At 28.2% G+C, this 13,758-nt stretch overlaps 1 protein-coding gene and 1 pseudogene across 7 annotated transcripts in view; both read right to left on the bottom strand.

Annotated features, from left to right (window-relative positions):
• The window catches only part of LOC145183702 (FERM domain-containing protein 8-like), a 41,729-nt gene extending 28,766 nt beyond the window's left edge, over nucleotides 1-12,963 (bottom strand). For all 6 annotated transcript variants that reach the window (XR_016451431.1, XR_016451432.1, XR_016451433.1 and 3 more), the window contains exons 1-6: nucleotides 12,609-12,963; nucleotides 6,515-6,682; nucleotides 1,428-1,529; nucleotides 1,187-1,245; nucleotides 1,069-1,107; nucleotides 531-658 (exon numbers count right to left, since the gene is read on the bottom strand). Coding sequence is in view for 3 of the 6 variants with exons in the window: in XM_090083841.1 (XP_089939967.1) it covers nucleotides 531-658; nucleotides 1,069-1,107; nucleotides 1,187-1,245; nucleotides 1,428-1,529; nucleotides 6,515-6,682; nucleotides 12,609-12,921 (809 nt within the window). In the remaining 3 variants the exon portion in view is untranslated. The remainder of the gene's footprint in view (nucleotides 1-530; nucleotides 659-1,068; nucleotides 1,108-1,186; nucleotides 1,246-1,427; nucleotides 1,530-6,514; nucleotides 6,683-12,608) is intronic.
• Nucleotides 2,331-5,094, bottom strand: LOC149889763 (uncharacterized; annotated as a pseudogene). The gene is made up of 2 exons (XR_016451422.1): nucleotides 4,074-5,094; nucleotides 2,331-3,949 (listed from the first exon to the last, which is right to left on the bottom strand). The product of XR_016451422.1 is annotated as an uncharacterized LOC149889763 (transcript).
• Nucleotides 12,964-13,758: the final 795 nt, after the last annotated feature.

Here is a 13,758-nt window from a genome sequence, read left to right as displayed (position 1 = left end):
ATAAAAGTGTGGCAATTAACAACTTGAGGCACCAGAACCTCTTCTTTTTATATGGGACCAACATGTGTTGAAAATGCTTATAATAATGGCCACCACAAAAGGTTTAGCTTGGTGCACACAGTTGGTGCTATAAATATTTACAGGGTGTAGTTATAATAAAATATGATCTAAGAATAAAAAAATAAAAATATACTAAAACTATATAATATAGTATTATTATAAGAAATAAAATATTTCAATATTTTAAAAAACTAATTAAGCATTTTTCTCCAGGAATGACTACATAAGCAGGTGGTGAAGAGAAAGTTTGAACTATTTGAACTCAAAACCATAAGAAATAGTTTCAAAAAGAGTTTCTTGGATATAATTCATTGATTTTAAGCATTGCATTTTATATACTTTTTCAATTTTGGTCTATTTGTATTACACAACTTTTTATTTTATTTCTCTTGTTTATGATAAGTAAAGATTTGTTTATAGTAAATAAAAGTTGAGAAGCCAACACCATTAAAAAAGTAGGAAAAACATACTTAAAGCACCCAGGCTTATGAACACTTTCTTTATATGGTCCTTCTTCGATGTGTGCTAATATACCTCCGAGCCATTCCGCATCAGATACTGGCACAGGATATCTTGCATTCAATATATTATAACGAGCCTTTTAAAATAATAAAGTTTAAACTTTTAAACATAAAACTTATACAACTTTAACAGATATTGTTTATTGTTTTGCTTTTTAACCTCTGTAAATCAAGCTTCTATAATTAGAGCATTTTATTTTCCAAACATATTTAATCATGAGCATATTCTTTACACTATTCAGCTTTTTCCTAATTATTAGTTAATAAAATAGTAATTTTTATTCCCTTTAAAATGTTTATTGCAAACTTTCCTTCAATGATCTCAGTATATGATAAGAACTTTTAAAAGGATTTTATATAAATCTCTAGCTTAAATAATTGCTTGGTCAATTACTGGTGATTACCTATTTAAATAACCTTTTACCACAAAATGTATTACAGCTGCTATCAATAATCAATAAAAAAAAACAACAGCACATTTACATACCTCTTCAAATAATCTTTTCACCACTACCTCATCAGAATTCTTAAGAAAATGGATTCTTAAAAAGATTTCATAACAAAAAAAAAAGTAAAATAATAGAAAAAGAAATATTTCTTTGTACCTTTTCTTCTTCTTTCTCACTGAGAAAAGAACTTCTTTGAAAAACTAAAACAGGTTCATCTGCAACAAATACATATATTAATTCTAAATTATTCTATCTGCTAAATTCTAAAGAGAGGTCTTTAATTAAAATAACACATATTTAAAGAGAGGTCTTTAATTAAAATAACACATATTTATAGATTTTCTCTAATGAAAAAACAAGCCTTATAAATTAAAAAACAATAGAACAAACAAACAACCCAGAATGGCTTCTTGCTCTTCACAATAAGATAATGAGCTCAACAAGTCATGCCATTGTACTCGCAACAAGAAAGGAATATGGTGCCCTTTTAATTGCAACTCTTAAAAATAAAGAAAAAGCAGAATGCAATTAAAACAAGATAATAAAATGTAATTGCTTTTGAGTTTAACTTTAATCTTATCCTTTTTCAAGAATATTGAAATATGAGTTATGATTAATAACTACTTTACATGTAAATACTTTTATTTTACACTTTTAGCTCCACAACTGATTGATAACAATCTGTATTAATTTCAATGTTAAGAGTTTCCAACTGACCACTTAATATATATTAGCTATAACTATTTAACATACTTTCTAATACTTTAGTATTATACTACTTTAGTATTATATACTAAAGTAGTATAATACTAAAGTATTGATACTTATATAGTATAACACTTATATGGTATAATACTAAAGCATTAACACTTAATAGTCCGGTAGAATTTAGTCTTAACCTAGAAAAAATTAGTATAAAGACATGTTATATATCGTTGGAAAGCTTATTTTTTCCTCTTTTAAATGAGTAATTGGTAATTTTTTTATTTTGGGGAAAAAAAGTTGTGACGTCATAAAGATTAGCAGAAAAGCACCAAAATTGACGTTTTTTTACTAAAAGAATTTATAATTTAAGCAAGTAAATGTAATATATTTTTATATTTATTACTCCTAAGTATTAGTAGTTGGTTTAATGAACTGAAAGCGAAATAATAATAACTAAAAGTACGGTATAAAGGCAGAAGGGGACGCTACTTTAGCCAATTTTTTGAAAATTTGACTTAAAGATGTGTTTACAAAACAAATATATTCAAAATATATAAAATACTGTTAAACGTAATTATTCTGTAATGTTACCAAGAGCATGTTAAAAAATATTTACAAAGAAGTTTATCTTTATGCATTAAGTTTATCTTACTTATTCTGATTAAATTAAAATTTATGTAAAAACATCTGAGAAGTGACGGTCATTTTTTTCATCAATTAAGTGGGTCAAGATCAATTTCACTTAGACATCTCCAAATACGCACTTGATGATATACTCTCAATCCATGGTAGTAAGCAGCTCTAGGAGATGGTGGAAGAACAGAAGGGTCTATGTGAGCTCGATCTGAGTTTATCATTTCCTCGTACTTTTGCTTTCGTATTTGTTGTAGATTTGATGTTGAGGAATGTAGCAGCTGAAAGAAACGAATTGATGCATTTCCAATCTCATCAGGCGATTTATCATCATGGTAAAAAATATTTGCTGCATTGCACAAGTCTTTGGCTTCAAGCTTTCTAAAAATTGAAGTCTTTCCAAAATTGTGAATTGCTGATGTTGTATCACAACCTGTAAATGCGTGCGCAAAAAGAATATTGTTAATGACATGTTCTGCTGTACTGCCAATAATCTGATCAATGTCATAACATTCACGCTGGCAATCAACTCTTTTTGTCATACTTGTTAAATATATTTTGTGTTAAGATTCAACTGATTTACAGTGGTGTAATAAGAGGCAAAGAATATCGCTGTCATCAGCAAATATTGTGACGGGCTCTGTTTTGGAAAAGTTAAGTGCAATTTTAACAATTGTAGTATCTGCGTCAGAATGACACACATACACAGTAAAACCTCTTTCTCTTAATCTAACTTCTAGAATTCGGATAAATGATTTTTTGTTGGCGTAGTTAGAGAAAAATTTACTTCTATCAGACGGACAAGGATTGCTTTTATGTATTTCAACTGCAAATTGTGATAAAGATCCACGCTTTATACGCGTAGCATCTTTTGTAGAATTTTCATATCCATCGAATACTACTACACTAACTTTAAGGTAATTAAGAAATTGGATGTACTTTTCAAAAATATTGTCAAATATTTCACCCTTGTTCCAATCGCAGCAGTATAAAAGAGCGCCACCATCGGCAACTTTTAAAGAATAAGGAGCAAATGGCATAGATATAACTGGCTTTGTTAGGTAATTTTTCAGCTTGTGTTTTTGAGCACTGCGCATAAGACCATCTTTAAAAAGTGACATAGGGAACGAAGTTAGTTCATAGTAAAAGTAGTCTTCAATTTCTTTTTCTGGTTTTTTCTCAACGATAACTGATAAACGCAAAAACAATGTCAAGGGATCAACTGATATATTTTCATTGTTGACTTTAATATTTGAGTACAGTCCTTGAACATTTTTGAGTTGATTACACCTTTTGAAGGATACTTCTGTGTATGTCATATCATTCATTTGTGCCAGTATTGATGCACCAATGCTTTCAGAACAATCACAAGTCACCTGATTAAACTCATCTACAAGCCCTGAGTCCAGAGCCTGAAGTTGTTCTCTTACATCAAATGGGCTATGAGAATCAAACCATGATTTAACTTTATGAAAATCTTCAGAGTCACGTCTAATCCTTCCCACACAAAGTTCTTTGTGTTCTTTACTTGAATTTCTTGGCGAGGTTAATGAATTTATTGCTTCTGTCATTTCAGCGCACCTTGATAAAAAAATATTATTTCTATATTTGTAGATATTTGCCCCATTTAGTTTTTGCTGGAAATATCTATTTTATTAGCAAATTCCAAGTAAACGAAACAATAAATATTTAATTTCATTTTTACCTATGCATTGTACTTGTCCAAACATGTAAAACATTTTCAGTAATTCCTCTGCCAACAACTCCTCCTTTGCCCTTTAACGATTTCATTAATATCTGTTCTATTGATAAATCAGTCCATATTCCAGACCAACTCTTTGAAGTGCGCCTTACTGTATGTTCTCCATTGAGGAACTGTTTATATACTTCTGGGTGAGTGCATGCTAATTCATCCACTGATTGTAAATATAAACGTAATGATTTTGTATAATTATTGTGCCCTGTTGAGGCAAGTAGTTTTAGCATACATTTTGTTGTAGCAATATGTAGGTTCCAGTTACTAGTTCTTTCCGCTCGAATAAACTCTTGTACAATAAATATATAGTGAACATAGTTTAGCCATAACTTTGCAGTTCGTGATTTTGCCATGTATTCTTCTTGCTTTTTTTCAAATAATAGAATTAACTTCCTTTCAAGGTCAGTGTCGCCATTTTTGTTATGCATATTTGAGCTGTACATTAATTTAATTTCAGTTTTTTCTTCATCGCTTAGTTCAACCCAAACTTCCTCCAGCAATATAGATAAGATAGAAGATGCAGCAAACATATGGCCTTGAAGACTTCGAGAAATTGCTTTTCCAGAAAACATGTGGTTGACTGAAGCGGAAGCGTAAACAGTTTCAAGAGCAGTTTTTAATCCACTTCCTTCCATCAATGTTCCAATAGCTCCAAGAAAACTCATTAGCTGATGAAATCCACCAATTCTAATAAAAACTTTCATTTTCTTTGAAGCCGCAATTTCATAGGCTTTCACATAAAGCTGTTGATCAAATGTAACACATGGCATTCCAAGTTTTAGCTTTTCTGATTGTATTACAACAAAACTTAACAAAGAATATAAAGCATTAAAATCAGTTGCCGGTAAGTTGATTACTGGAAGCATGGATACTTTAGAAATAGGAAGAACATTATTAACTTGACGACTCATGTAGGCAGCCCAACTTGAGCATTGTAATTCAAAGATATGCGACATGTTCCAAAGTATATCATATTTCCCCAATAAAAACATTGCTCTTTAAAATTAAAAAAAATCTGTTCTGATCGAGTTGAACGTTTTCTTTCAATAGGAGTTTCCATCGATGCTTGTGATCATTTAATTGATTTTGATTGGTTTCTTAATTTAGTTTGACACGATGAGTGAATAAAAACCTTTTCTCCTGTCTCTTGTTTTTTATTCAGTTCATTTACCAATACATTTAAATCCAATTTTAAAGCACATTCAATTAATTTTCCAAGAGCTCCTTGGTTATCAACATTCCTTCCAAATCTTGCCCCCACTTGGCTCAACGAATCTCCTTCTAATTTCATTTTACCACACAATGCACATACAGAGGATTCATTTTTTAAGTCCATAATTTTTCAGTTTCAGAACTAGTTTTATTATCACTTACAAGATCAGATAATTTATATTAAAATCTGAAAATAGCAAATCATTACATAATTATAAACACTAAGATAAATAATTTATTAAAAAGTTTTTGATAAATATTGCCAAAAAAATTCGATTACATTTCGAATACAAAAAGAATATTACATTCTAATAACTTTAAAATTCAAAATGTAGAACAAGGAATTTTTATTCCCTCTACCCATTTTTACTTACAGAAACAAAGTTTAACAAAAATATTTGACAAAAACAAACAAAAAATCAAAAATATTCCTCTTGCAAAATTCAAAAAAGGTCCTTTGGGGGGCTGTGGCCCCCGCGGCTCTGAAAGCCATGTTTCTAGTAACAAAAAATATATATATATACTCAACACTTTTATATTATTTAAATATAAGTGTTATTATAGTTACAACGCAACTTATTGTACAGCATATTTAAAATTTATCAGCAACGTTTAAAATTTCGTATTTTACTCCTAATCTTTGTGACGTCATAACTTTTTTTCCCCAAAATAAAAAAAAATACCAATTACCCATTTTAAAGAGGAAATAATAAGCTTTCCAACGATATATAACATGTCTTTATAATAATTTTTTCTAGGTTGACCCCTTTTTTGGTGAAATTCTACCGGACTATAAGTATAACACTAAAGTATTAGAAAATATTTTAAACAGTAATAGTACATGTTAAGTGGAAATAGATACAGTTATAGCTAATATATGTTAAGTAAAATAGAACCTCTGTGTAAAGTTATTAACAGTACATTCAGCATAAATTTATAGGCTATTTCTGCATCCATGCACAAATTTGAAAAATGATCTTTGTTAAAGTTTATTAAAAAAAGGAACATGTTTAAGCAACTTTTAGTCAATTTAAATGACAAAGTTAAATGATATATATTCTTTCAGAACTTAGTGGGAAATAACTGTTAAGTTTAAACAATTAAAAGAATAATATATGTAGCTTAATTCATATTGTCATGACAAAAATAAAACATGTTATGCAAAATTCTAAACCTACCTAGATGGGGGGATATTAACCATATGGCGAAGAAATGTTTAGCATAATCTGGAACACTCAACTCCTTCATCATCATTAGTTTTATTTCTTCAGCAGTGGTTAATTTACCTTTCTCTAACCAAAGTTTATAATCTGTACCTTCTTTCAAGAATACCACCACATTTATTGCTAACATTCAAAAAGTTAAAATCAATAATCAATCTAATATATAAAGCAAAGTTTGTATGTGTGTATGTTGGTGTGTTATTTACACAAATTCATCTAATAAAAAGATGGGCTGCTAAACGTCTTAAAATCCCAAGTTCAAGACAAGCTATGACTTCCATTTTTTGGAATCCGGGAAAAAACTTAAAAAAAGTTTATGATTTGTTGAATGTTATTGAGAGTAATGATAGATTTTGATTGACTCTGGATGGACCAATAAAAATCAAAGTTATATATTCTTAAACTTACTCTTGTCAAATAATTTAGTTCAATGCCTTGGAATGATGAGGATTGTTAACTCAATGAAGACTGAAGATGGTCTTAAATTGAATGAAACTTTAACCTTTAAAGATTCTAAGTTAAAGCTTCATTACTTTTTAAATATTTTAGAGTTAGTAATAATTTTGGAGTGGTTACAGATGGCAGTGCAGTGAAAAAAACCAGAAGATTGTCTCAAATAATTCATTAACTATGTCTTTCTCATAGAATTCACTAGGCAGTAATTATAAAAAAGCAAATGATCTAGTAGGAGTTAAAGACTTTTGCAGTGACAAAGTAGAAGAGGACACTAAAGAAGCTAACTATGAGAATAATGAAACTAATGATCAAACTTCTGTCAATTAGGAAGAATAACCACTTAACAAAGAAGCTGTTGAGCTATGTAAGCTTGATAGAATTAAAACAATAACCCAAAAAATTTGCATGATTGCAAGTTTTTTTAAAAGGTCACCTCCAAGAATTGATGATCTTCAATGCTGTTGTCTTAATGAGTTTTGAGTAAGAATTGGTTTTAAGTTTGGGTACAAAAATACATTAGAATTCAATTGAACCAGCAGTTAGGAAAAAATTAGAGCATTTTAATGCAAAAATGCTAGATATTTGAGAGATTGTTTAGAAATTAATGAAGCTGGTGCTTTGTAAAAGAGATATTACTCTATTTGAAGCTGAAAAAATATTTGAATTTATTTTAACAAAGATTAAAGATCAAGTTACAGTAATATCTGTTCTTTTTTTTTTTTTTTTTTTGAGACATTGATGAAAAGAATTTCCAAGAAGAAGAATTATTGGAATTGCAGGCCTTTTAATATATTTAGAAGAACAAAAAGTTTCTGTTTTAGAGTACCCAAAAAAAAAAAAGAACTTTCAATTATAACAAGAGATATTTACTCACATCTTTTTAATGATCTTAAAAATGCATCTAAAGTTGAACATGAAGCCTACAATGTTGAGATTAAAGAACTTTTACAAATAAAGTGTAAGGTTGAAGAACTTGACAAGTTCCTAACCCAAAACTCCAACTTAATAATGAAAAAGGATTCCCTAAATGTCTTGGCTTGCATCTAAAAAAGATTTACTGCATTTGAAAGAAAAAAAAATGCCTAAAAGATTGTAGTCTTTTTCACTATCATTAGTTGAAACAGAAAGGTCCTTTAGTGTTGCTCAACTTTTTATAACTAAGTTAAGAACATCAACCACTGATAAAATGATTGATACATGCTTTTTGCATTTTAATTTGAAAGTTTAGCTGTGTATATTTTGTATACTTACATAGTATAGCACCAAAATGTATATGTTTGATTGTTTGGAAAATAACTAAAACTACTTAAAGTTACTTAAGTAATTTGAAAAAAACTACTTAAATTACTTAAGTAATTTATTCCTATTACTTGAACACCACTATTTTTTCCTAAGCTTAACATAGAATAACTACTTCCTATGGTTCATCCATTTTCAAGAATTTGTTTTGCATGCAATGGGATTTGATATTTTTAAATTTTCTTTTCTTATTTAATTTTGAACAATCTTTTTATAATATGCAGATGTTCAATATAAAGATTAAACAAACAACTCTTTGTGCCACACCTCTACTTATTGTCAAAAATCTCTCTAGACTTTTAAGTAGGTCTTTTAAATATGTACTTAGTTATACAATAATGCCTGTAAAGAATTATATACACTGTGTCAAAAACGTTTTCATCCACCTGTCCTGTTCATTTTTAACTTTTTATTGAACAAAGATATATTCAACTAAATGATATCAGTTAACCATTTAAGAAATATTTTAAAAAAAGATTTTACAAAATAAAGAATAGAAAATTAAATATCGCATTTTAAACTACACAATGCCTGTTTTTTGCGCCAAAAAAGTTTTCAACCACTTTACAAAAATCAAATAAAATTGTTATGCAAACTCAATTTGCTAGTGTTTTAATATCTTGTGTTTCCACCACAAGCTTTTATTACCTCATGCTGTCTGTTTTTCATAGTATCAACTAATTTTTGGGTAATTTCTGGAGTGATTGAGCCCCACTTTTTCATAATTACTGATTGCAGTTATTGCCGATTCCTCACATCATGGTTCCTAATTCTTCTACCCAATTCATCCCACAGATGTTTGTTAGGATTTAAATCTGGAGATTGTGGGGGTGTATGAAGTTGCTTAGCTATTTTAAATATAAGCCATTCCTTGACACCTTTGGCTGTATGTTTTGGATCATCATCTTGCTGAAAAATAAATGACTTAGTAAGTCCTGATTTGTGGGCACTTTCTTCCAGATTATATTTTAGAATGTTTAAATACACATTTTGATCCATATTTCCATCAATGAAAACCAAGTTTCCTACACCTGAAGCACTCATACATTCCCACACTAAAACACTTCCTCCACCATGCTTCACCGTTGGACACAAGTTTTGTTTTTTAGATGCTTCATTTGGTTTTCTCCAAACTTTAACTCTTGCATCTATTGAAAACACATTAAATTTTGACTCATTGGTGAAAAGGACAGATTCCCAGAATGTTTGTGGTTCATTAAAGTAAAGCTTTGCAAAGTGTAGTTGTTTGGCTTTGTTTACTTTGCTGATGTAGGGCTTTTTCAATGGTACTCTAGGATCGTATCCAGCTCTTCTTAAGGTTATTCTAATAGTTTCAGGATCCACTTTTAAATTGTAATCATTTTGCAGCATTCCAGCAAGTTTTGGAGCACTTATTTTAGGACTCTGGATGACTCTTCTCAGAATAGCTTGTCAATGCAATACTTGAATCTTATTTGGACGTCCTGTACGTGGCTTAACAGCAATTTTTTTGGTGGTTTGGTATTTCTTGATAATGGACTGCACAGCTGAATGTGGTTTCTTTACTATTTCTCCTATATTTCACTGTGATTTTCCCTCCTTCCATAGTCTAACAATAAGTGATTAAAAATATAAAAGATTCATATAAAGAAAAAAAAACAACAAAAATCTTACTAAATCTAATTTGTATTTAAAAAATGTTACTTTAATACTGATTACATAACAAATTGAGGTTGGAGTTCAGGTTGGATGAAAACTTTTTTGGCGCAAAAAACAGGCATTGTGTAGTTTAAAATGCGTTATTTAATTTTCTATTCTTTATTTTGTAAAATCTTTTTTTACAATATTTCTTGAATGGTTAACTGATATCATTTATTTGAAACTTTGCTTATATCTTTGTTCAATAAAAAGTTATTGCGTCTGAAAAATGAACAGGATAGGTGGATGAAAACTTTTTTGACACAGTGTATTATGCAACAACTTTTTCTAGTCAAGGCTGCTTAGGTTTTGATATTGACATAAATAGAAGGTGTTTTCAAGAAATTCCTAAATAAATTAAAATAGAAAGTTTTCAATATCCAGGAAATAGAGTATCAGGACTTGATAAATTTTTTGCAAAAGATATATGAAGATAGGCCACCAAGTAAAAAACATTGTACTATATCAAATTACCTACCTTTTCCCAAAAGCTCAAACAGACTTCATAAATCTTTTACATAATTATTATCAGGAAATAAGTTGGAAAAACCAAAAATAAGATACTTGATATGAAAAAAAAATTGAATTCAAATTTAATGTAGATTTAGATGAATATTCAAATAATGGCAGATAATTTGTGAATATAAATTTTAATAGAGGATTTGTTAATCTTGGATTAAACGAAAGGATCTTTTAAATCAAATGATTGTCTTGAACTACTGACTAAAAAATTAAACTTGTTTAATGTAAAGCTGTCCATTGAAGTACTTAGCTAACAACGGACAGTGCTTCTGTAATGGAAAAAATGGCAATAACTCTCCTACAGATTATCAACTTTTTTTTGCTCATGCAATCCATTAAGTAATACCAAATGTAATTTATAAAAAGCAAGATGATATTAATAATCAAAATGTTAATGACAAAGATCTTGATGATGATTCTAATGATAATTTTGATAATCTTCAGTGACAACAATGAGGATGAAAATGAAAGTGTTGAGCTTCTACTGGACCTTCATAAGGTTTTGGTTAAGGTTTAAAAATAGCTTTAGCTTTTAGAAGATCACCTTTAAAAACTGACACTTTAAAACATTATTCTAAAGATGAATTTGAGAAAGAGCTAGTACTAATTATGGATTTGAAAAACTTAAAATAATTGAAAATTTTGCAAAAAGTATAGAAACAATTATCTTAGATTCTGAAATGATTTGTAGATGGGAAAATAATTTATTGGCAGCTGAAGTTACATTAAAATTTATAGTTAAAGAACTTGATGTTCAAGAAAATTATTTAGCTAAAGATCTTATGACCTTATGAATGCTCTAATTAAAAGAATTGCTCGTAGAAAGTAAAAAAAACCTTGTTAGTTTACTAAGATTTTTAAATAATCCAAATTCTTTCTAAAACAATGATGAAATATTTCTGATGTCATCTAAAGCAGCAATAATAAATTTAGCAAAAAAAAAAAACTAAAATGCTTCTTTCCATTAATGATAAAGTAGTAACAGAAGTTGATAATGTTGATAATAATAATGATAACAAATTACTGCAGATGAGTCATCTGAATCTATGGCTGAATAATTAGAAATGTTTTTTAAAAAAGAAAAAAACATTGAAGTTTATTGCAATAACTCACCCTGCATAAAGAATTTAATTTGTTTAAAGTTACTCATAAAAGTATTTTATAATGTTCTTTTGACTATTTGTCCATCTAGCATTGAGGCTGAAAGAGCATTAAGTTCAACTGGACTTTTTTTACCAAACTGTTTTAACAGACTGTGATTTAGATGCAACAGTTTTCTTAAGAAGCAACTTTATACAAAAATAACTTTAAAAGTGCAATTAAGATGGAAAATTTTTTAATTATGTGTATTCTTTTTTTAAAAAGGATTTCCCTAATCCCAGAGATGGTATCAAAATTTCATGCTTTCCCAGTAATGAAAAAAGATTAGGAATATAGAAATAGAATTTATTCATTAAAAGATTTTATTTACTTAAGTCGAATAACAAATAACATTAGTTATACAAAGTTTACAGGGAAATTTTTCAGATTTACGAGGAAAAATACTGTGGGAATAACTTATTTTTTTTACATCAATTAAGGATAATTGATACATAAATCATTAGTAAAGTAGGATAAAAATATCTAAATTATCAAACAGATATTTATTTTAAATATATTTAAAACTATTAATCACATTTTTCAGAAGTCAGTAAACTGAAATGAAAACTGCTCAACTAAACTGAGTATTCTTTAGGCAATTTTGACAGATTTTTATTAGGAATCATCAGTTTATTCTTGAGTTTCATCATTCATCAGTTTATTAGACTTGGAAGAATAAAAGCATCTTTGCAATTTATTCCAAGATAATTTTTCTACAAATTTTCAAATTTTTTTTTCACAATTTTTTTTTAAATACTCCCTATTCAATTCTTAGCCTATAGTTTAAAAGTCTCATTACTATTACTAATAATAGAAGTCTCTTTTTTAAAAAAACAAGATGATTGATTTGTTTTTCTTACTTTAGTTAATGATCTAATAAACGACCATTTTTTTAGCATGGTAGCACAACAGATGTAAAAATATAGTACAGCATTTTACTAAAAAAAATTCTTACGCTTTGGAGTAGTATTCTGTCCAGGTGTATTAGGACTAAGTGTGGTAACAGCATTTTGTTGATTAGTTGTTGGTTTGATATTCAAACGTAAATTTGTACGGTTTATCTTCCCTTTCTCTGGAGAATTATTCAGTTTTATATTTTTATTCTGCAACGTAAAATCTGTAGGACTTTTAGACAATGAGTCATTTCCTTTGTAAGGTGACTTTGGTTTAGAAACATTCATTATTGCTACTTTATCATTGGTAACATCAATATCATATTGATGGTGGTCTTGATTCATAAGACTGTTTTTTTCTTCAACTTTTTTCATTGCTAAAGGAAAAACTAACAAAGTCACTTAATACATATCTAATAATCTTCTAACCTATTTATGTATTACATACTGAGAAAAACAAATAACAAAGGAATTAGATATATTTCATATAATTATCAAACTTTTGATTCTTTTTTTAAACTTCCTGATATTTAACTTTTTAAGGATGAATCCATTAAGTTTTGTAGCATTAAAAAAAATATTTTAAAAATATTATCTAAGAAGTTTTAAGTCTTTTATTAATGATCATGTCTAAAATATTGTTCTAAATCCTTATACTTAAATTATTAAGAATGCTTATGCTTGGAGACATGTTTTTAAATATTCGATTGATAAATAGTTTCCTTAATCCTAATAGTACAATTTTTCAATCTCCGATCATTAAGAAAGAAGTAAAGTGAAAATTCCGGATTTTACTTCCTACGAAAATGCAGAAGTAAGAAAAAGATGTCACAATAAAAATCACAAACAAGAAAAGGTTAAAATAAATGCACTAAAAGATTTTATTATATTGAATTTAGATTTTAATATATTGAATTTAGATTTTAATATATTGAATTTAGATTTTAATATATTGAATTTTATGAATTTTATTTAATGAATTGAATTTAGATTTTAATATATTGAAAACCGTGATTAAAATTATCCCAAATTTTTAATTTTTTCATTAAAAGTTGCGGTAAATCGAAACAACTTAAGCGTAAATTCAAAAAAAAAAAAAAAAAAAAAAAAAAAAGACGGTAGATCATCATTTCTGAAGTCTTATATTTTTTGTAAAATTATCAGTTCTTCTAAATTCGTATGTATGTATGCATGTATGCATGTATGTATGTA

Source organism: Hydra viridissima, unplaced genomic scaffold, assembly GCF_058129835.1.
Source record: "Hydra viridissima isolate aposymbiotic clone 2 unplaced genomic scaffold, HvirCarnegie_v1 scaffold_4, whole genome shotgun sequence".
Classification (NCBI taxonomy): Eukaryota; Metazoa; Cnidaria; class Hydrozoa; order Anthoathecata; family Hydridae; genus Hydra; species Hydra viridissima.
The sequence above is the reverse complement of the archived record's forward strand: the minus strand, read 5'-3'. Positions and strand labels throughout refer to the sequence as shown.